This window comes from Vidua chalybeata, chromosome 13, assembly GCF_026979565.1.
Source record: "Vidua chalybeata isolate OUT-0048 chromosome 13, bVidCha1 merged haplotype, whole genome shotgun sequence".
Classification (NCBI taxonomy): domain Eukaryota; kingdom Metazoa; phylum Chordata; class Aves; order Passeriformes; family Viduidae; genus Vidua; species Vidua chalybeata.
The window spans coordinates 7,230,170-7,255,071 of record NC_071542.1 but is presented as its reverse complement, the minus strand read 5'-3'; the positions used below and the strand labels follow the sequence as shown (position 1 = coordinate 7,255,071).

Sequence of the window (24,902 nt, the reverse complement as noted above, 5' to 3'; positions counted from 1 at the left end):
ACCTTTCTCTAACTTTTGGTCAGCCCTGAGTCAGACTGGATGGTGGCCGGGAGTCCCTTCCAATAGAAATAGTCTCCTGTGGAGATGGCACTTCCCAAATGAGTGTCCTTGTGTTTTGCTGTTTGGGACTCATCAGCAGCCATCTTCCTTAGTGTCTCACTGATGGAAGTGTGTCAAGTGAAAAGTCTGAGATGTGGATATGTCAGTGGTTGTATTTGCTCAATGCACTACATCTTTGAATCGCTGATGTCACTGAGTGATAACAATGTTTTATTTTTGCATACCTCATTTTTACTTCCTTTTTATCATTTGCTGCTTGCATTTTGAACAGAAGACCCAAGCAACAGTTAGAAGTTTCTTGAAAGGGGCTAAATTACTAACTTAACACAAACTCATGTCCTTCATGGAGTGAGGATGAGACGCTGTGTTTTCAGGCACTTTTACTGATACAATTGTTAGTAAAGAAACACACTGTGTCCAGCCAGAGCTCTTCCAAAGTACAGAGCAACTGTTCTGCAGATGAGATAGCAGCTGGGGCCATTGTAAGAGCCAGTTTAGCATCTCTGAGGCTGAGATCTCAGGCACTGTTTTGGTCTGAAAATGGTTGCTGTGGTCTAGAAGATATGGTTGAGTATTACGAAGTCAGAGAGATATTCATCAAGCACAGGTTTTGGTGTTTAAAAAGCATGAATTCTATCTCCCTACTCTCACAGATTCTGTAATTCACAGGAAGCTCCATGTTAATAAAATCATTCTGCCTTGGTCAGAGGACTTCCGACCCTGGTGTCTGTGGTAGAAAACTTTTGTGCTAGCAGCTAAACTGGCCCCACTGTACAGGCAGTGTAAACGGAGAACTTCCCTTCCTCCCGTTCCCTGTGCTCCGCGTGTCCGGGGCCGGCGCGGGGCCTCCTGGAGAGAGGCCCTGGCTCCCGTGTGTCCTGCCCGTCCCCCTTTGCACCTGTTCCTGCGAGTGAGTGACCGGAGCTTTGTGTGACACCCACAGGAGCTTGCACAGTGCTTGATGTAATTGCATAAACAATTTCCTGTCTGCTGCTAAAGAAGCTTCTCATTTTGTGATTGGTGCTATTCAAAATGAACCATTTCAGATTTCAGCTCTCACTGTAGGCCAGGGGTTTTTATCTCCATTTCCTAAATCACTGTAAATCAACTTCCTTTCAAAGTTTCCACGTAATTAAATCTTTAAAACTTCAAGGCAAGCCACATTTAGACAAAGAAAACTGTGATTAAGGAAAGTTAGCAGTTTTGGTTTTTTTTTTTCCGGTAGACTCTTTGGGAGTGCTCATCCTTAAGGAAATGCAGTAGGAGGCTGCTGATAATGACTTTGGTGACAGCAGAACTATCAAGTCCATCCAAAATAGTCTCTGTCAGATGAGCTAAAATGCACAGGGGTCAGTAAACTGCAGTTACTAGAGGGGTGCCTGTGCAGTGCAAGAAAAGGGCTTGTGCTGTCTGTTCAGTTTTGGCAGACTTCTTGCAGTTATAATTGTATCTGCCATCTCCAACTGCAAAACAGAATGTACTGACAGCTAGAAAATACCTTAAAATGTTGATTAAATTCCACAGTGGAATATATTACATGTTTTTTGTGTGTCTTTTGGACCCCTGTGATTGACATCTTCTGTATTTGATTCATGAAAAGCCATTTTGAAGAACAGAAACAGCTGACTCTTAGAAACTGTCATTATTTGGAAATGAGATCCAAATCTACATCTATTGAAGCTAAGTGGGGAAGTGGAAACACACCGATGAAAATACCTTGATAGCTGGTCCACAGCTGGTTATTATAAACTATTGGCTTTAATGTGAGAGGAAATAGGGTTTGGAAAAAAAATAGTGCTCCTGCTGTATGTGACTGTCATCACAGTCTTTTGATTGAACCAAGATGGGCACAAGGTGATTTCACAGACTGAAGCTGATGAGAACTATCCATTCAGAGTGTGCTGCCTCCCCTGCCCTAACAGCTGGCTAATACTTACTAGGAAGAAAGAAGCAGCAACATTACTAAAATTAGTGTGATGTCAGCAAGGTTGGTAAGACTTCAGCCTACCAACAAAATGGATACATTCAATTTTATTATATTGTAAATTACAGACAGTTCTCATTTAGCACTTAAGTGTCTTATGCTGATAAAGGAGGTGCTTTTTAAAAGTTTCTGAAGGTGTATGTAGGCTGCTAAAAGTGATTGGGTTTGGCATTTTGTCTCTGGGGTTTTTAAATACCAGTTTAGGAGCAGTCTGGCAGGACTTTCAGTAGTGATTGTCTGCAGCTTTGGACAGCTGTGGGTGAGCAGGGGGTGTCAGCAGCTGAAGAGGGAAGCTGCAGAGCTATTTTTACTCCAGGGTTCTTGTATCGATATTGCCCGTGGTGTCAGCGTTTGGGATATTAAGAACTCTGATTCTTCTGTTACAGAACGAAACCTAAACCCTAAAGCAGCCTGCCTTAAGAGAAGGGAAGAAGAAAAAGTTTCTGCCGTATCGGCAGAGCCACCAACACCACACCCAGGAAGCCACCCTGGCCTGAGTGAAACTACCAACCCTATGGGTCATATGTGAACACCAGCCAGGTACGTCAGGGGATGGCTCTTGCTGCTTTGTGTTGGCTGAAGTGGGGGAGACACCTGGATATGGTGGGGTTTAGTTCCTGAGCTGCCAGCAGCACCAAACTTCTCTGTGCTCTCACGTCTCTCAGCAGAAGCAGAAGGCTGCAGATTTGTTTGGGTTTATAATAAAACCCCAAGAAATTGTCGTCAGTCTCTTTATTTTCATGCCTCGTTGCCAATGGCTACATCTCTTGGCTCAGGTGGCCTTCTTGGCATGACATCAGAGGAACAGTGAACAGCTTGCTAGATAAGCCAAGCTTATTAGAGATGAATTATACATCTTTAAATGGTCTAAATATTACATCAGTTGATTTAAAAATCGAGGTATTGTTTCCCAGTACTGATACAGTTTCAGGGACTCCTCATCCCAGAGAGATTTGCTCTCTGGCTCAATGCCAGTCATTCTAACTCCTCTCATTTGCCCAACAGAGATTGGGAACTGTCTTAAGTCACAGTCTGTATTGGTGAAGATAGTTAAAATTTAAAAGTAATGTTTGCAGCTTTGCAAGGTAGCCCAGTATGTAACATCTCATTGAAACACACTCGTGGGGAGGCCCTACAGGAATATCAGTCTTTTGGGTTTATTCATGTTACTGGTTGGTTTTCTAAATAGTTGGGAAACCTTGATTTTAAAAGGAAAAAAAATTGAGTATTCCAGTAGAGCTGTTGCCACTTTCAAAAAGAATAAAAAAACTGGGTTCAGTGTCCTTGTTTTAATCCAGAACTTTACTGAATTTTATGTTTTGGGAAGTTGTTTCTTGTTGTGTATATTCTAATTCTTAATGCTTTCAATTTCTCTAATTTGTTTTATTTCATACAAGAGCAATTGGCTACTTTGGAATTGTCAGATAATTTTTAATTTACAGCCAACTTAGTCTGTTCTTTCCATATAAATATAAAGAACCACTTTCAAAAGTTTGCTTTTTTAATAGCATAACTTTATGGGTTGACTGAAGTGCAACATTGACAGAAGGGGCTGTACAGGAACATGGCAATTTACCTTCAGGAGGGAGTGAACTTGGCACTGCTTGATCTGGAGAGCAAAGCCACACACCGACTGAAGGTCTGAGATGTGCAGATTATTCTTTCTCCCTTATCCAGAGAGGCCCAGCAGAAGGTTCTTTAGAGTAATCTCTTCAATGTATCACGTTCAAGACAGATATCTCTGGAACGGGGGATTTCAGGGGCTCTCAATGTGATCTTCTTTTGCACCTAAATGACTGAAAATGCCACCAAATCCAGTTCAAATTAGGTCTCTAGTGTTGATACTAAGCTTTTTAATTATTCTTTTCCTAATAACCTCTTTCTTCTCCTAAACTTCTTTCTAGAATTCCAGAATTATTGGTAGGATACACAGAAGGTGACCTTTCTTCACAAGGACACAGACAACTAACATTATATGAAGACACAAACCTGACAGGAGAAAACACTTGAAACAAGAAACCCAAATGCAATCTTATGATCAAAGCTACTGGTCAACACCTGCATCAGGAGTGAAGATACAAGATCTTCAGACAGAATTTCAGCCCATGAGATACTCTGAACATATCATTCTGTTGCAAGCAGTGTGTCGCTTCTGCACAATCAGAGACTGTTGTGATCTCTCCACTCATTGTGGAAGTTGCCTTGTGCCTAAACTGAATTGACAAATGCATTGTAACTACAAATTTTATTTATTGTTATGGAACTGTAAAGGTCTACATATAAAGGGAAAAGTTAACATGTTAAAAGCTGATAAAATTTCAGCTGAATGCCAGCATTTACTAAAGCTGTTCACATTCAGAGAACAAAGCAGTGACAACCGTCGACCCGTAGCATTCCCAGCATACCTATTAGTGTCTTAAAAAAGGAAGGGAAAAGTCTTTTGTTGTCCTTTCCTCTCCTTTTGCCATATGACTAGTGTTTTCCATGCAATAGGAAACGATTCCTTGGTATAGCTTTTTTTATGTTATTTTTGATCTCTGGTAATCTGAACAGTTATGGTCACAGTTCCCCTTCCATACTGAGCTCTGTGCCTCAAGCCTCTCAGAGGCCTCATGAAGGCTGCAGGCTGGAGCAATACTGTGACCATAACATTTCTTGGATTTAAAAAGTGATTTTTATTTTCCCTCAGACTTTCCTCAAACATTTTTTTTTCTAATTATAAACAAAACCTTTTTAGGCTTCTAGGCTTCATAGTAAAGCTTGTAACGTGAAGTGTAAATTGGGTGGGGAGAATCTACTTTGTTAGAGTTGCTTTGTTTTCCGAGCAGTAAGTACTACATATAGTACATGTAAAGTGTTAGCTGTATGTAAGCACAAAATGCATTAAAATACAAAGGAGATTTTTTTCAGGCTGTAACTTTGGTGAATAGTAAAATCCTAAATTCACCGTGGCAGGTAGTGTGATGATATAACCACCAGCAAGGTGGGCTTATTATGTAATGGAATCCTAAGAGCAATGGTCACCAGTTTTTCCTTCCTGTACACGTTAACTATCATGTCATGTTGTATGGCTTGTCAGTGGAGAAAAAATAGTGTGAATCAAATGCAAATACCCCCGTCCCAAGCCATATTAGCATTAAACCTTTGAATGTTTCTCCACCAGAATAGTGTCCATAAGTATTCCTTTGTCACAGATGTGTTGAAATGGTTAAAATCCCTTTGAACTTCCATGGAAACTGTCTTCCACTGCAATGACCATGGGAGGAAATTTCCTAAGCCAAGGTTGTCTGAGCTATTGTTTATATAGTGCATCTTTCATCACTGGCAATTGGTTCACACACAAAACAGGAACAAAACTATAATTTTTATGAAGTCATTTAATTTGAAAGAACAAAAGATGGATTGATAAAATAAACTAATGAATTTAAGCTCATGTTTTGGATGGTTCCTAACAAAACAGTTTGTGGAATTAGTGGACTCATTTCTATTACTTTAATTTGCATATATCATCAAATAACACCTGATTATATCTGTGGCCTTGTTCTTCATTTCAGTGTTTATCAGCTAAACGGAATTTGTTGCTTATGACGTGTGAAAGTGATCACGTGCCACTGCCTGGCCTTTTTCCTTCTAAGCTTGTTGTCTTTTTGGCTATATTAGACTTTGCAGTATGCCCAGAAGCTTTCCTTCATAAAATAGAAAGAAAAAAACATTTGGCTTATTTTTCACTGTAGCTAGTCTTTTATACAATAATCTTGTAAGAAAATTTCTTGAATTCTAAATATTACTCTTTCTAGATTTTTGAAATCAAAAAAAGTTTTCAGTAAAAAGTTTCTTACTTTATTTTACTATATTAGGTAGTAAAAATGTAGGGTTATTTACCATAACCTGTTCATTAATATCAGAAATTTACAATAGCATTGTAAGACCATAGTAGGGTTCTAGCATACCGTGTAGTACCTATGGAGTATTGTAAGAGCTAATTGTCCGAGATGAATTGCTTCTCATCTTGTTCTCCAGTTTCCATTGTTGGTTTATTGCAGATTTGTACCCTGTGTCAAATTTCAAGGTATTGCTGATAAACCTTTCCAACCAGCAGCAAGAAGTTCAAAAAATTTCTGTCAATGTAACAGAAAACACTATGTATATAACATTTATGTAGCAATAAATGTGCCATCTTTTTTTAACATGGTAAATCAGTGAGTTTTTTAAATTTCTCTCTCCTCATAGGCAATGTGTTGCTTGAAAAACAGTGGCAAAACTCTCTTCTGCCTTTGTCAGAACAAAGCCTGACACATTCTCAAGGAGCAGAGCGTGTTGCAGGCACAAGAAGTGTTATTGCTCCCGTGAAGCCAGGCCAGAAGTGCCCAGTGCCTGAGGAGCAGCAGTGCCTGAGCTGCGTGTTTGCTGCTGCAGAGCAGGAAGGGGATTGCACAGGCAGACAGCAAACCAGGAGCAGCTGATCCCACAGGCACAGCCTCTCCTACAGCTCACTCCTGTCTCTGCCTGTCCTGAAGACAGGTTGCCTAGATCTGAGCCCCTTTGTGCAGGGAAGTTCAGTGCCAAGTTACTTCTGAACTGACTGATGCAGCTGTGTAGGTTTTGTGGCACTTCAGGGGGGGAAGGTCTGTAGTTCAAGCACATCAAAGATCCCAGCTCCTCTGTCTGTGTGCAGTGCTGATGTTTGAATGTGGGCTGTCAGCACAGCTGCTGTGCTCGGCACCGCTTCCGACTCCCGAGCCTGGCCTTGGTAACCTCAGAGATGCAGAGCGCAGGTCAGGCACGTGTTTGCTACAGAGACAAAGCTCTGGCATGGCCTCGCCAAACGGGAGCTCAGAGCCAGCCATGTCAGGCTGCCTTTTAGAATGGCTTTAGCAGCAGCAGTGGGAGAGATGCCCGGTGCCTTCCCCAGCACACATTCCCAATTTGAACTTTACTCCAGTAACAATTCTAAACTCAGTCTTTGAACACCCATCAATACTCCCATTCCCTTTTCTGAATCAGACTTACAAGTTTTGTCACTTCTTTCAGAGAGAGTAAAAATGGCCATTTGCCCATCTTTATTTTTCTTTTACCACATGCTGTCCGGTTTGCATATACTTTCTGATCACAAGTCCTTCATCTTTTTTTTTTTTCTTTCCATGTTTCCTTCTTCCTTTTCCATTTGATTTTTGTGTGTGTGCAAAAGAGATGCATGTTGGGATACCTTTGTTAAATACAGTTCTTCTAGAATTAACATTTGAAATATTGTAGAAAAGTTCTGTAAATCTAAAGCACTGGGAAGGTCTTAAAATGGACTTTACTTTTTTTTACTCCAACTACTGCATAGTTGCTGCTAAAAAGATTCTGGATTCTTCATTAATTAAAATTTCCCCAAGAATTAAACATTTTCCCCCAGCATCTGGAAATCATGGCAGACCAAAAGTAAAATGGAACCATGTGTAGAAGACAACCAAGACAGTGGGTGGTAAACTTTGCTGTTTGTTTGTAACACCAATACCTTCTGCATCATAATAACCCTTGCCTGTGGATATTAAAATGTCCTGTGAAAGGAAGAAACTTTAAAGCACTTTAAAGCCTGGCAGCAAATCAAGAGTGGGGCTCCAGCCGGCCCAGCAGGGATGAGGGAGCAGGCTGGCATCTTCCTGCCTGTGCACACGACTGTGGCTCCCTGCTCCCAGTGCCCTGCTCCCAGGGCATCCCCCACCCTGGGCTGCAGGGAGGGGAGTCCCTGGGGCCAGGCAGGCCCAGCTCCTGCCTTCCTGCTGCTGCTCTGCCCAGTGCAAGGAGGTGAAAGTCTCCCAGGCTGGGGGAGAATGGTGCTAAGAGGAGACTGCTGCAATCCTTCCTCCTCTTCCCCTCAGCTCTGAGCTGATAAGTCAGGTGCTATTTGGGGGATGTTTTGTATTGTTTAACCTTCATTTGTTTTACTGAAGTTAATCTCTCTGTCAACCTGGATGCCTTGGCAAAACAGGGAGAGTTTATTTCTTGGTGAAAATAACAAATACACTGCTCAGCTCTTACCACAAGCATGGCGTGTGCATGTTCAGTACTTCAGCTGCTCACTGCAGTCACCTCAGGTTGTCTGTATCAGCCAGAAATTGTCCAGACCAAGCTCTGAAATAGCAAACTGTCTGGGCTGTAAACAGAATCCCTTTCAATTCTCTTCTAATCCTGACTTTTAAAATGTTTTGATGCAATTAATAACATCTGTTAAATAAAACTTGATTAAGAAAAAAAAAAAACACACACACAAAATTATACCAGCTGAGATAAAAATCTTTCCCAAAATAGTGACTGTAACTTATCCTGGAGGGCAGATCTGTTAGAAAGTCCAGTGGCTAGGCTGAATACTTGGAATTATGGTTATTTCAGATGAACTGAAAAACTAGAGAAACAGGGATACCAAGGCTGTTTCATTTTCAGGAAAGGTCCACTGTAGTTTTAATAGTATCACCTAAACATATAGAAACAAAAGGTGTTAAATATAAACTATATCAGCCAGAGCAGCAACTGCTCCCAACGGATGAGAAAATGACTTACAATATAACTCAAAATTCAGTCTGTGTTAGATGTAGAGCCCTGCTAGTCCTGGACTTCAGAAAAGCATAAGAAATGCAGACCCTATAGCTGGAGCAATTTCTTTCCATCAAAGCACTGAATACCATACAAGGTTTTATTTGTTTTGGAAAATTCTGTATTTTAGCTCTTAAAAAAAAAAATCAGGAGGAAATTATTGAAAGTAAATGGAATCAAACTCTCATACAAAATGGACACAGGAGTGTCTTGATAACTTGGTAATGTGGATTTTTCTCTCTACTTTATTTTTTTGCTGATGTTTTCTCACTGTATCTTGATATCAAAGGAAGACTTGGAAATGCCAGAACAGGTGATTTACCAGTTAGCTGGATTACTTCTTTATATTCAAGTAAATTAAGTATACACATTAAATGCATAATCTCTCTATCCACGATGCAGAAAGGAAAACTAAATACTTGTGATGGTCCAATACAACTAAAGAAATTTCATGACCTTAAATGTGTGTGTATCAATTATAAAAATAAATTCTCCAAACTTGAAGTTATAAACTCATCTGTAGAATGAAATATCTGAGGAGCTATGGCTCCACATTTTACTTCCCAGCACCAATAAACGAGCAGACATGATCAGAATCATTCATTTATCACAGAAGTGGAATTAATCACCGGCCTAGTTGTGTGTTTGCTAGGAAGACAACACATAGCCAATTGTTTGCTGCACAGACAGATCAGGTGCTCCAGACTGCTCCCAAGTGACTTTGCCTGCTGAAATAACTGCTTTCACAATCAGGTGAGTTCTTTAGGACATTTGTCGGCTTAATATTTCCTCATGAGCTTTATTCGCTCAGACTAGAACCTGGATGTGCCAGAACGAGAATCCACTTCTCAAAATGCTGAATGGCCACTCTGTGGAAGAAAAATCTCCTGGGTGTAAATATGAAATGACAAAGTACGGGAAAGTCTTGGATGATGTTTTGAACTTTCAGTTCACACCTGCAAAAGCTAAATAATCAGTATTTCCTTTTCAAGGTGACAAAGAAAGTCTTGCAGATGCACCTCCCATTCTGTTTGTACAATATGTAGCAGCAGAGAGCTTCCATTTGAACTCATCTTCTGTGTGCCACAAAGACACAAATGCTAATGCATCTGATTATGAATAGAACAGTTAGAGTTCATTAATCCCTAACACTACCTGACTAATTAAGACAAATGCACACAATATTGGTTTTAAAGTCGATGGACTCTGCTTCCAGTTTACCTGTTTAAATGGGTAACATTTAATTAAATGTACATTTAATTTGTTTATGTGTCTAATTAATAGCTGAAAATGTAATTAAACATAAAGCTTTTAAAATGCTTATTCATTTCCTAGCACACAAGAATAGTAAATGTGAGCATCAAAAAAATGCAAGTACAACAGAGGGCGAGAATGCTAAAAATTTAAAGAAAAAAGAAGGTAACAGCCTACAGAATCTGAAGGTAGTAACCCAATATAAATTAGTGCCTGTCATTATCTGTAGCCAGCTGTTCGTCATTATCCTGTTATATAGAAGTAGAACAAATGTGTCAATAAAGCACTCATTAAAAAGTGTTTTGGATATAAATGCAGATTCTGCATTTACAGGAGCATCAGGGAAAAGAGTGTGAATGACACCAAAATTGACACGTCAGGCTTTGCCGTCTGTTTTTCTGGTGTGGCTGTTTTTCCTATCTGGGATAACTGATGAAAATTAACTGCACACAGGTTCATTCCCATGTTTCTGTACCCCTCGACTTTTCAGCTGGAAGGCTCTGTAACCTGAGCTGGTTCTGTGTTCTTCCACAGGCCTTTCTGAACTTCCTTCCTTGGCCCTTCCCTGCCCCACCCCATCCCTAGTTTCTGTTGCATGAGATACGGTCTCCAAGCTGTGGGCTGTAAGTAGTTTAAAGCTTCTGTTCCTTCCAGGCCCAGTGCTGGGGCTGCCTCCGTTAAAGCAGCAGCTGCCTCTGCCACAAGGAGCAGGAGCCAGAGCAGCTCTCCAGGGCAGGCAGGCCCAGAGAGCTGGGGTCGCTCAGCCTGGAGAAGAGAAGGCTCTGGGGAGACCTTACAGCTCCTTCCAGTGCCTAAAGGGGCCACAGGAGAGCTAGGATTTTTTAGGATTTTAGGCCACAGAGCTGGGATTTTTTCAAGGACATGAGACAGAGGGTAATGAGTTTAAACTGACAGAGGGCAGGTTTAGATTACATATGAGGAAGAAATTCTTCCCTGTGAGGCTGGCTGGGCATTGGCACAGGTTGCCCAGAGAAGCTGTGGCTGCCCCATCCCTGGAAGTGCTCAAGGCCAGGCTGGATGGAGCTCTGAGCCACCTGGTCTAGTGGGAGGCATCCTTGTCCATAGCAGAGGGGTTGGAAGTCAGTCCCTTCCAATCCAAACCATTCCATGATTCTATGTTTGACAATAATCTGTTCATTGGAGAAAAAAAAATTATCCCACATTTGGTTTTAATTTATTTCATACTATTTAGTAATATTTTAAGCTCCATATGGAATAAGGAGGAAATCTGAAGGAATTTTCATCTGAGATCTGAACTGCTACATTATAGCCATACAACTTTTCTGCACATTTGCTAGAGTAATTTTTTCCTCCCTAGCCTATTAAAACTCCCTCTGCCCAAGGGCCCTTGATCTTACAAATACATATGCACAGTTTATGCAGAGGATAGCCCTTCTAATTTCAGTGGGCACACTTCTGTACTTCATACTGGGCTTGTATTATTTCTTCACAGGTCATGAGTCTGAAGCTTGCAGGTCTTTCTGGGTTTTCTACAGCACACAAGGTAGGAATCTGTGCAGCAAAAGCTTCAATGCTTCTTTTCTGTTAGAGGCCTCAAGACAAAAACACCAATATAGCTTCTTTCTCTACTTCCCTGCAAGGGAGGCTAACCCAGCATTTTAGAGCAGGAGGCTGGGTGTGGAACATATAAGTACGTTGTATCTGTGCCTTTACAAAGAGATTTGGAGACATCTATTTTGCAACAATTAAGAAGAAACTGGGTGGGTGGTGTAGAAGAGGGGAACTGTGAAGACCAAATGTTTAGCTGTATTCAACTGTAAACAGAGTGATAGTCAGTAAACAGTTCCTCTGAAGAGAGTAATTAATAGGCACATGTGAAGAGATGGAAAAGAAGATGTATCCTTCTTCAGCAGACATCAAAGGGCAGGCTGGACAGTGAAGAATTGCGCATACCCCAAGGAGGCCACACAGCTGTATGTACATTCAGCTAGGAAATGTAATGCAGTGTAATGGGCCAGGGAAAAGAGGAGTGAGGGGTAAGACAGGCAGGGAAAAAGGAACGGTAACAAAGGAAGGAGCAACACGTTCTGTGGGCATGGGAGCAGGAGTGGAGAAGCATGGAGGTCTAAGCAGGTCAGCTCTTTCTGCTCAGGGGTCAAGTTGCAGAGAAGTTTTGCAGGATTAGAAAGAGTGATAAGACAGCACAGTAGGTAGCCTCAAAATAAGATAAGAAAACCGAGGAGGAGCCACTGAAATGAATGGTTCTTCATTGTGATTCTCCTGCCTCTTGCTACATCTGAAAGCAGAACCCTGTGGCAGTAGGCCAGTTTGACAGGGAAAGCGATAAAAATAAATTACATCCTCTGTTTCCAATACAGACTGAGATGTTTCCAAAAGAATGGGGGAAGGGAACTTATCTGCAGGGAGAAAAGGTACACACAGGATCCAAAACTCATTGTCTGTTCTCTATAAAGTGGTGTCATGACTGACTCCACTACGTACGTACTTGGCTCCAAAATGGGATTTTGGAACATTCCACCTCTGGGACCAGCTGCTTTCACAAATGTTCCATTGGAAGACAAATACTAGTTCAAAATTAAGGAAATGCTCTTTTCTGTCTCAAAGAGCACACATGAAGCTGGGAAGAACAAATCAGAGAAACTGAGGCCAAGAAGTTTGAAATTCCCAGTGTCCTGGGTGGTCTTTGTTGTTTAATTCTGCTTGTGTCATCGGTGGAGAATGTTTTCCTTCAAAACCTGACTAACACTTGGACAAGATAGATTTTCCCAATGAATTTGATTCACAGTTGAGCAGAATACATGCATGCCAACAGTGTGGTTTTGGCCTACTTTTTCAAATCAGGTTTTGTGCCCCAAACAGAGTCTAAGGAAACAGGTTGTCTTCAAATGTCTTGGCACAAGTAGACAGGCATTTTTGCTGTAAAAGCAGCTTTAGCAAGGACAAATAATCTCTCTTGGACACAGCACTACATGAGTGTATTTGCACAAAACAAAACCAAAAAACAGTGAGAAGGCTGGACCCAGTAGTAACTAAGCTGAAATGTTTGTAGGACCTGTTGTGACAGGACAAGGGGAATGATTTTAAACTAAAAGAGGGTACATTCAGACTAGATATAAGCAAGATTTTTTTTACAATGAGGGTAGTGAAACACTGGAACAGATTGCCCAGAGATGTGATAGATGCTTCATCCCTAGAAATTTTCAAGGTCAGGTAGGATGGGGTACTGAGCAACCTTATCTAGATGAAGATGTCTCTGCTCACAGCCAGGAGGGTTGGACTAGATGGCCTTTAAAGGTCCTGTCCAATCCCAACTATTCCGTGATCCTAAGAAACACCCCCTGTCCTCTTGTATGTACTCTCCTTTTGAGTTGTGCTCTGTGCAAAGGGAGGACTGCCCTGCCTTCTCTCATACTTCTGGCTGATGTGGCAGGTGACAGACGGAGGGAAAATGTGTCTTCCAGGAGCAGTAACTGTGGGTCACACAAGGCAGGGAATACTTTGCACTCCATCCTGTGCTTAGGCCCAGGCAATTGCCCTATTAGTAATGTACTGTCACTCTCCCATTAAGAAAGTTGTCCAAGCTCTTTGTTTAACTACTTATTGTGGAATAAGCCATGGGCTCCCCATGAAGTGGAAATTTAAGATCCAGATCTCTCCTTAAAGATCCAGAACAAATATATTATTCATCTTACCTGGAGATTTGTCCCATACCACTAATGATTTTCCCAGAGAAAGATGCTGCATACAGCTAATGGCATTTTTTGAGTGTTAGACATTCCAAAGATGTCTACTCAAGGGAAGAAATTTCATGTTCCAGCAACTTAGAAACATTGGCTGCAGTTACTGCTAAGAATGGAATTGCAATTAGTCTTCTACAATCTTTTTAGGCATGCCTGAGAAACAGAGATGTCAATATTGAAAATCTGAGAGGTCAGTGAAGCAGTGTCCTTTGCTGATAGACAACAGACCATTCCTCAAAACTCCCACTTGCTGGGCTGGTGGAGATAACATTTAGTGTGAGACAGAGCAGCTTTAGTTTTAGGGCAGGGGTGCTGCCTCTGTGGTTCTTTGGAATCCTCTTTGCTGGAAAACAACATTGTATTATCCTCCAGAGATCAGCCAGGGCTGGTCTCCCATCTGTTCATGGATCTGCACCTGTTTTTCATTTCACCAACAGTGGCCACATGACCTAAGATTGTGGGGGAATACAGAGAAGAAAATGAATGTGTGGCTCAGGCACTGGGGTTGCGTTCAGAAGTTCTGAGTTTAAATCCTGACTGTGTAGCATAACCCTGGAAAGTCTTTTCATTTTTGTCTACCTTACCCTGATCTGTAACGGACACAAAGAAGTGAATATTATTTTGGAGCCTTCTCCTTAACCTTTTTTTAACAAGAAATTAAGAAATTGGAGAAAAATTTCTTTTTCTTCTTTGCTTCTTTCTCACCCATCACAGAAGTCTTTACAGAAGTAGATCTCTATAAAACATGTCATTTATGATTAGGAACACCAAACATGTCTCCATCCATTTCCTTTGCACTCTGAAAAACAGAGGTGAAGTTCCTTAAAGAAATTGCTCCATTTCTGCCTGTGTGAACAACAATGCTGCCTGCAGATTGCTCCAGTAGCAGAGAACTAGTGTATAGGTATTTTGAGTTTCTCTTCCAACTGATGCATGAGAATCAGAGTAGTCACTGTTGATCTGAGACTGAATCACATTCTAGCTGCAGCCAGTGTCAGAGACATACAGAGATGTGTATCTACTCCCTGCCTCTCTCATGTCTTGCACTGGCCATGCCATAGATGTGACTACATTTTGCTGTTCTTACAACACTTGTTTAGAAAAAAGAGGCAAAGTTGTTGCCCCTGCTCTGCCCACTCATTTTATTTATTGCTTCATCAGCCACACTCTCTGTGTTTATGCTCCAGTACAACAGTTTGGCTGCAGCTTCTGTAGACAGTCTGGAGATTGCTTGGGGCTAAATAAAGAGGGTAACTGCTGTCAGGTTCCATGTAAGTGCACACTGGGCATGGCAATACCAGGCTAAATGGGGACATGCTGACTTTGCCAAGTCCTACCAGTTTCTGCAAGGGTCCCTTAAAATTCTCAGTGTCACAGATCCTTGCAACTCATTCTTTGTGAATTCTCAACTTGGGCAGTGCCCGCCAAAAAAATTCTCTCACGTTTCTTCTGTCCTAACTGGGGACTGAGTTGATTATAACTGTTCTCAGAGTTGTTTCTCACCTTGAGCCTCAACAACCTCTACTGAAATCTGCTGGGGTTTGTCACTGACTTCAATAAAATTAGGCTTAGGCCTTTATCAGAAAGTTTGCTGCTTGCTGCAAGTCTGATTTCCATGTGATACATCTGTAAGCTTTTAGTTATCATGCTGCCTTTGAAATGGAAAATTGACAAACTGTTATCTCTGGGAGCTTGTTGGGTTCAGATTGGTTCCATCAGATCACAAGTAAATTGGCACCAAGCAAGGTTGCTATTGAGTTCTTTATGTTTGATCCTCAAATTAAAAGCTATCTGCCTCGCTGGTGTGCACTCGAGACTATCAAGTGCACTTGAGACTACCTGGTTTTGTCTGAATTTTGCAACAATGGAAAGGGAAGGTGTTTTGCCTGACCTATGGATGAGGAGTTCTGTGTCAGCCTCGAAAACCTCTAGAGGACTGGGATACAATGTTATGCTGAACACTACAAATTTGCAGGTGCTGTGGCCAGAAGAGCTAATTAAAAGAAACAAATATGATCATTCATCTCGACTTTCTGCAAACTACAAATGCCTTGTAGTTTTTATAAAGGACCATACTTCTCAATTTAATTAGTCATTAGAATTCTAGCTGATTTGATCTCCTCCAGTCATGGAAAGTTTGTTGCAATCTAAGGTTTCTTTTCCTCAGTTCTTAAAATTTGTTCCTAATCTCTCATCTAAACCTGTTAATTTTCATTTAATTTCTCTCGATGTTGTTCTGCTTTTACCTGTGCCTACTGTGGGACTCCAGTTCTGTAGTATCCCATGTAGGCCCTGATGCAGTGCAGTCAATCAACTGTTTACTTTTTCTTCTCAACCATCTTCAGAGTCAGGTTTATATTTCAGGTCTCCATTCACTCCTAACTCCAGTATATATATTTTCAGAATTCAGATTATACCAATTTATCCAGCTTCTGGTGATCCAAATCACTATATTATTTTAAAATATTATCATTGAAACTCCTGCGGTTCACACTCTCTCAGTAGTTTTGTAAGGCCTACTTATAAAATCAGTTCTTTCACATTCAGATGTTTAATTTACATTTGACTCAATGGAAACATCCTTTTTGGAATGGTTTTTTGGAATGGCAAGATTAAACTTGCCTTTTACCTTAAAATAGCAGGCTATGCCAATATGGTGCTAACAATGAAGATGTTAATGTAGAAAGAGCCAGCTACTGAGATTTTTCCTCTATTACATGACTCAGCTTTCTTTTATAGCCTACCTTTAAGTTATTTCAATGATATCAGTTTTTTTCATAAGATGCAATAAATGCATTTGCTGAAAGGTAAACTAATTTGGACCCAATGCTCTCAAGGTATGGAGTAACTGAAATGGAAAGGGACCTTTGGAGTTCATGCTGTATAAAACCCCATTGAGAGCAAGGTGAACTTTAAAATTAGATCCAAGTGTACTCATAAGTAGAATTGCAACTACAGGAAAAGGCTGAATTCACTGCATTAAATTAACCATTCAAAAAGGATGGGACTTATAAATATTATGACAGATTGTTGCAACAAGGATGCTGCTATTGTATTTTGCTAGGCACCTTCTCACTGTGCATCCTTAACATAAATTATGGAGTAAAACTCTACTAATGACTCTAGAGTCAACATAAACTCATGGAAATGTACAAATTACTTTGAAGTCTTCTGTCTCATCAGTGGCCCAAGAACTAGTGCTTACTTTAACCCTCTAAGGTACAACAAGTTGACTTAAAAATTTTTCACTATCTATATGCATTTGTATTTTAATTCTACTTTGTAAAAAAAAATAGTCTTCCCACTTATGGAATGATCTTAGTAAAAATAGATATTTGACAGAAATCTGTAAAGTGATTTTTTTAGTATAAAATACTGTTGTAACATTTGCTCTTCTGGTTTTATTCTTTATTTACTACAGTTTTTCGACATCTGTTCCTGTCTCTTTTCATCAAATATTTATCTGCAACAGCTGAAAGAGCCTCATTTGTTTTAATTAAGAATAAGACCACCAAGCTGGGATCACTTCCTTGGCTCTTCCATGGCTTGCACAGACAGACAGTAGATCTTGTGAGGTTTCCTGAGGGTGGCCCAGTGACAGGCTTTCCCCCCGCCCCATATCCTTTTCTTTTGCACCATGTTTATTTTGGGATAGAGAAATGTAATCAGAGCCACATTCCGACCACAGAAACTTTTTACAGTTACACGCATGAGAAAGGAGGATGATCTTGTTGTGTTTCATTTGCTCTTTCATTGGAAGAAATTATTTTCTGATTTGTGACTTCTGGGATGGAATTATCATTGCCACAGAAACACAGGAATAGCAATAAGGTTCAGCATGTTAGCACTGACAGAGGCAGAAAGTGCTTAAGGAAAAATTGTAGCAATTCAGCTGAAGAATATGCTACTGACTGAAAACATATTTCTTGTACTTTTTCTCACTAGCTAATATCTATTTCACCTCTTTTCTTTTTCCCCCTGTTGACTTAAGAAGAGGCAAAAACAAAGAAGTTTAAACTTCTTTAAAAAAAGTTTAACTTTAAAATAAGTTCTTTGTACAAAGTCAGTATTCTAAGGCAGTGGTACAGGCTCATGCCTATTGCCACTAGAACTGTTCTAAAGAGTGTTTGGGACATGCTATTTTCAGTTTTATGTATTCTAGAGAAATACTTCTGGAGTGCATAGACTGCTCATGACTTCTAGAGATGGTGAGATGTCTCCTGGCCTTGGAATCCCAATTAAGTTGCATATATAACTGACCTTTTTCAGCCATCTTAATTATCTTAGTCCTTGCTAATGAGACAGATTTTTAAATTAAGCTTTTACATTTATTTAAGATGAAGGAGACCAATAAGCAAATCTTGGTTTTTTCACACCCCATTTTCACTTCAAGCTTCATCTTACGAGAAAAATAAACAAGCCATTCATATGAATCAGCAAATTAAGGCTGTAATATCCTCACCTGGCAAAAATTACCTTCAAAAAAGATCCTACTTCAGTCTCCCTTGGCAGTACATTACAGCAGAGTCATTAATGCTTACACAGATATTTCTTACAGTTGTTAGTTAGATACAAAACACTGATTACCTTTAAAATTAGATGATCTCCTTTCTTTGTAGATTTAATCAGTTTAGAACTTTACAATCTGGAAGCTGGAATTTTCTCAATTCTGAAGAAACCCTATCAGAGTCAAAGCCTGACAGTAATTTGTGCACCTCTTGGTTTATTTTGCAGGCAAAGTAGAAAGAAAGGTAGGTTGATGTGATCTTATGTATAAAAAATTACCTTATTACAGCTATTTTTTTTTTCTCATAACACACATATGCAACAGGCATATATAAAGCACATTACACTTATATAAAAGTTGTTGACTTACCAAGAGGTCAAAGGAGATTTTTATCTCAGCATCTTTTCCAGTTCACAGTATTATCTCCTATTGCACAGGACATGGTAATGTGGCTGCATAAGGTTCTCATGTAGACTGGTTCTGGATTTCAGACATATGGGTAAAACTGACACAGAATTTTAAAGGCAAAGTCTTCAGAAGTATATTAAGAGCTTAAAATTAAATAAGAAATTGTTCCCCATGTTGTCCTACTCTGATACTTATTATTTAAGTAACTTTTACAATGACTCACTATATTATATTTACAGTACTATACCACAGCTTTCTAAGATTTTTATATGGGCATAAAGGAAAAGAATCAATTATGTAACTTGGAATCAGAATTTAATCCTTTCCTTTCAAGATACTGAGACAGGAGACAGCACCATTGCTTAATCAATTGCACACAAGAAGGGCATGCAGGAACCTAGATTTTCTTTCCAGCACTGCCACTGAATTGAGGGTGACCTTCATCAAATACCCATTCTACTCTGTAAAATCTAACTATAAATTCTCCTTCTTCAGACATTTGAAATGAGAAAGTACTGTTAAGTACCCTAGATTTGATGCCAATTCCTTACAACAGTAAGTGGAATAAGAGTTAAACTAATTTAAGGGAGACTTTATTAACTAGAAAGATTATGAGCTTGTCAAAGAGATATTAATTAAAGTCTGGGGACTGCTTGCCAGTGTCATTCTAAATTAATTGCTAATAGGTTACTCTTAAAAGTGGAGTGCAGCTGCAAGAACATCAGGCTCAAAGGAAACTCGATTTTGTTTATCATTCATTTTTACTTTGTTTAGCAATAGATTTCTAAATACCAAAGAAACCTGAAACTGTTCCTGGCAAGGATATTTTTGATTACAAAAGTATTTCTATAATCCAAATGGCATGATTCATATACTTACTATAGAACTTTCTACACTTTTCTCTCTTTTTGTAAATTTCTGATAATATAAAAACCTTTAGGACTGTATCTTATGTGTCTTTTAAGAGGAAAAGAAGCAAAAAAAAAATCTAACATAAAAGTTAGGAGCAGTTCTAGTGACCCCCAAATCATGTGTGGTTGGTATCATGCTCTTTGGGGATATTACCCATGAGAGCAATTCAGAAGAGGCCAGGGATTTCAAGGCCTCCAGTTTATAGTTAATGTGAGGACATAGGGTGGGCACAGGGGTGGAAAGGGATTCATGCCCACTTCTGCCCCTATTTACAGGCTTTGTGTTGTAGCTTTCTGTGTATGAGTTCTGCTGCTTTGTCTCACAGAAATTAGTGCTTCAGGAGGACAGGTAGTTCAAGGCTGTATTCTGATCTGAATTAAACTGGGGGATTTCTTTGAAGACAGTATATCTACACTGCTGGAAAATGTGGGAAAATAGAACCTGAAGAGTGCAATCCCTGCTAGCAGGCTGAGGCCATTCTGGCAAAAGACCTGCCCTACACTGAGCTCCCTTCCTTGCCTGTGATTAAGAATCCCCTGCTTCTGATCTTGGACAAGACTTAGCCAGGCTCCCCTTCCAGTCTGGGCATGCAGAGGGCTTCTGCAGGTACTGCTTTTCCATTCAATGGTAGTGAGCTGCCACCCATGATACAAAATAAATGTACCCCACTGAATGTCTGCTGAGCCATTTATTTTGTTATTTTATGCTATCTGATAATATAAGCATTTTCATCAGTCCCTGGGTAAAACAAAACCACAGATCATTCTTTTAAAGGAAGTTGGAGAGCTCTATGGTACCTCATACAGAAATTTTTGGAAGAGTAGGAATTCAGTGAAAGCACTTATCTTTTATAGAGCTCTGTTACCAAAGAAGAAAGTGACAAACTGATAATATTTTTTATTCCTACAGTTCCAATTTGAAAATATAAAAGCAATGACTACATATAATTCTGCTTATTCAGGTATGTTAAATCCTGACAAGACTGTCAGAGTCAAAAAGCACAGTTGGGGCTTTGAGGAAATCAGTGACAAAAATTACAATTGATCTTAAAAGATGTCAAAATTGTGTCAAAGTGTTTTGGGGTTTGACCCCCAAAAATAGGAATATGATTTACACCTTCCTATATTGATCCTTCTGTTCAGACAGTCATGATCTTCATCATACTGGGACACTTCAGTGCTTTGGCTTTTATTTTGGATGCTGTGATTTTAGCAGTATAAATATGAAGTGATATGGGTATATGGTACGTTGAAGTGCTGATGACTATTTGTGTAACGGCTTGAGAACACAGCTAACACAGATGTCTCCATATTGCTTGTGAATAGAAGTCCTCTTCTGTTTGCTTCACAAAATTACATGACAAAGTACTACTATTAACTTTCAAAACTCTTTAATATCCTAATTAAAAGTCAGCTTCCTAATACTTACAAGACCATCTCAGGAAAGAGGGATGTAGTACTGATACATAAATTGTCCCATGTGGAACATCCAGACTCTAAACCTATGGCTTCAAAACCTCTAGCAGAATTTACTAGACAGTTCTGTTCAATACTGACATGACCATTTTCATAGCATTTTTCTTAAGGGGGATTTGAACCATGGCCTGAAGTTTCCCTTCCTGTCTGGTCATCTATTTATCCCTGAGCCACTGCTTTTCTACTTGTACACACATATACTTGTGGTTTTCATAGCTGGTATGTGCAGAATGTGACATGTGGAACCAAGCAGGGGGAGCACCAGCAGTTGGAGAAATCTTGATGACAGAAACTTTAAGGAGTGAAGTACAAAGTGTACCCTGGAAATGAGATAAGCTGGAATGATGGAATAACTTTCTGTGTGCCATGTTTGAAGACTCCACACTTGGTATTGCTCTGAGAAGAAGAGCACCTGCAGTGCACCATGTTGTGCCTCTTTTTTGTGCAACGCAGAATGAATTGACAACAGAGTAAGTCTTGTAACAATGCCATAAAAAACCATAGCTGTGCTTACTGATCATGATGTAATTAAGGAATATGCACACACTGCAAGATAGATGCTATGCAGTGTCTGGTTGGTATCAGGACTCCTTTAGATCCTATGGACAAGGAAGTGGCATGATTCACAGACTGAGCTCAGAACAGCTCTAGCACCCTGGCTACATGGAAGTTGGCAACTGATTGTCATGAAGAAAAGTTACAAAGTTTCTTAATATTCAAAGTGTGTTTAAAAAGAAGGGTCAGAGACAACACAGTTAATATGTCCAAGTATTTTGAACAATTGCTAAAAGAACCTATACTGTGAGGTTTATAGATACATCATAACTCAGATTCATTAGAACTCCTACTTTACTGGATGCTCCAATTCAAGATTTCCAGGCATTCCATCTAATCTTCTAATCCAATAATCCTAAAATCCAGCAATTAAAAGAATGTTTTGACAAAGCAACCTGAGGATCATTCCTCTAATTATGCCACACAGTTTAGGCTCACTGACTTCAAATAGTCAGGTTTACCCATGTAAAATATGCATTCATTATGTCTGGATTCACTGGAATCACAGACACTTCTGCAGAACTCAGCCTATTAACAGCTTTGTCCACATTGAGAATAAATCAAGAAAAAGGAAATTCTGTTTCCTTGTTGAGAGTCAATGCAATTATGCCTCTAACATAAAGTCATAACCAAGACCCAACAATCTTTCAAAAAAACCCAGGATTTAATAAGCAGCTTTTAGAAATCCCTCTCATTCTGCCATGTGTGTTGGATTTCTCCTTAATATCTGCCATTTTGCAGGTTTCCTATCAGAAGGTACAGGTCTGATGATTCAGTGAGACTGTAGGCACACAGTTTGTGGTGATTGGGAATGGGGCTGCAGCTCATCCTCAAAGGGCTACAACTGTGTAGGTCAGGTGAGCAGCACTGACAGCAATGAGCCATGGAGTGCCCAGGGGCACTGACCAACCACCAAAGGGAACAGAGGGCACACAGGTGCAATGCATCAGCATGAGGGGTATGAAAGGTTGGGCTCAAGAACAAGAAAGAGCAGATGCTTGCAGCCTTCTGCAGTGATGTGGTGTTACTCTGTATGGGCAGAGGCCTGAAGCCTTCTGCTGTGGTATGGTGTTACTGTGTATGGGAGAATGCTTACATTTGTAAGCATTCCCTGCTGAAATTGTATCGGGACACTCTGTGTATTGTGGCTGTCTCAACTGTGACATATGCTGTGACAAGAGACATTAAATGTACTAAAGTCATGGAGAAATTGGAAACTTCAGCAATGCAGGGAATTTATATTATGTTTGTGTATAGGGTTTGTGTATAGGGAGTGTATAGGGTTTGCCCCAGAAGCTGTAAGAGAAATGATACATTGAAGCTGGTGTAGCAGAAATACAGAATCATAGACTCATTTAACTTGGAAAAGATCTTTGAGATGTTTGTGTCTGACCAAGCTGTCTTTTCAGCATTCTAAACTGGACTCAGGTTAAATATGAAGTCTGCACTATCAGTCTGATACAGCATGTGTCTCCAGTAAAGTACTAGTTTGCTAGCAAAACAATATTTTCTTTGTGAGTTCTGTTGACCTTCAACCTGGTAAGAGGATAAAATGTTAAAAAAGCACAGAAATAGACAAGAGTGGGTTTCATAAGTGGAACCTTTGTAGTATCTGTATCTGTGTGAAGGGAAGGCTTGGATTGTTTGTTGTTTGTTTTGGGGATTTAGGAGAGTAATGAACAAAGCAATTACAAGAGACAAAGATATGCAGTTTTTTCCTTCTCCCAACAATCTCAAGGAATTGAATCCACTGGCTGCCTGGAGTTCATTCTTATAATCTCTCCTTTAACCCTTTCACTTAGTGAGCCCTCAGTTTTCCCTTAGATGCAACTACAGTTTGCTTGTGTCTGTGCCCAGATTCTTGTTTCATTTTTATACTGGGCAAGAGTCCTTCTCTGTAGTGTTTGGTTCCTTTTACATGCATTAGTCTGTTCTCAGACCACATCTAGCTTTTCCAGTGTGGGCAGCATTATTACCAAAAATACAGAGTACAGTGATATTAATCAACAGATCATATTGAATCATTCCTATTTTCTGAATGACCTCCCATAACTTCCCAGATTTATAATTTTTCTCTTGATTTGGTACATGGTTTTCACAATCCTTAAGCCAGAAGCTAAGGGGTTAAGTGGTTTTTCATCATATGTATATTGTACAGACTGAGATGAAAGACATGGTTCAGCAAAGTCTTGCTTAATGTAGTTATTAGCATCAAACACTCATTCTAAAGAGGTGTTGCTATGCACCTGCTATTTTAATTCGTATTAGGTTTATTAAAATCAAAACAAAGTGTCAGACTAGAAACAGAGCAGTGCTATGATCTGCTAGAAGACATAAAATACAGACAGATTATGAAGTCTGATATGGCTACTTAGTAATGTCTTCATTCAGACTATTCTTTCTGTGTAAAATTTTTAGGTAATATCCTCGGCAGAGATAGCTGGCACTGAAGCCACACTGTTTTTATCAGCAAGATCTGGATCCCTTTTATCTTGCATAAAACATGAATTACTAGCTTTTATGCAGTTGTCTTGCCCACTGTGGTTCTCTAAAGAAGAGGTGTGAAGGAAATAGTACTTGTAAGGAAAAGGTGAAAAGTGTTTCCCTCTTGCAAGGCACCCACCCTCGAGCACTCTTCACAACAGGATACTGAGCTAGATGGGTTTTTGAGCTCACCCAGCCCTTAACTTCTAATTCCCTCCTATCACCTGGAGCAAAGCCTGTTGTTATTCTTTTGCTTCTAGTCCTGGTCAGACAGAAGCAGGGAAGCAAATGACTGTACTGCAGTAACTAAACAGTCTGCTGGGATCAAACCTTTTGTGTGAAACACTGAAATGGATCCTGTCTGCCAGAATTCTCACTACCAAGTGAGAAGCTGGTAGATGTTGGTATGCTTTGGATCTCTCTGTGGGGTGCACAGTTTGCCAACTGGACACTTAAAATACTGATCAGGAGTTATTCCAAGAAGTACAGACTGCCTGTTGGAATTGTATCTTGCAATGCTGCTGACATCCTGCTCTGTGTCCTAGAATATGAGATAAGATTAAGTACTACCTCAGCTAGGAAAGATGAAAAAGAAAACATTGCTTGTCAATAGACATGGATGAAACTGTTTCTCAGAAATCAGGTGACCTGAAACTCTGCTATAGCAACTCTAGGTCTTCAAGATTGCATTAATTTTCATAATTTGAACAGCACGTGAATAAAGAATTTTAAAGACTTAAGATAAGTAAAGAAGATATTTAGAAATACAGAAGTATCAACCAAGCCTGGGGATCCAGGAGAGGCTTAATTGCAATGAGAAAAGGAATAAAATATAAATGTCAAAGTATGCATACAGGATACTCTGGTAGTATCTGTAACTACTTAGTGAAAAAACTGACTAGATCAGATCTTCTTTCCAAGTCTAGAGATTTTTTAGTACACAG

At 39.8% G+C, this 24,902-nt stretch overlaps 1 protein-coding gene across 15 annotated transcripts in view; it reads left to right on the top strand.

Moving 5' to 3' along the window:
- The window catches only part of TCF12 (transcription factor 12), a 161,517-nt gene extending 155,286 nt beyond the window's left edge, over positions 1 to 6,231 (top strand). For all 15 annotated transcript variants that reach the window (XM_053954891.1, XM_053954879.1, XM_053954881.1 and 12 more), the window contains 2 exons: positions 2,431 to 2,584; positions 3,949 to 6,231. In XM_053954891.1, coding sequence (XP_053810866.1) covers positions 2,431 to 2,573 — 143 coding nt within the window. In that variant the 3' untranslated portion in view covers positions 2,574 to 2,584; positions 3,949 to 6,231. The remainder of the gene's footprint in view (positions 1 to 2,430; positions 2,585 to 3,948) is intronic.
- The last annotated feature ends 18,671 nt before the right edge of the window (positions 6,232 to 24,902 follow it).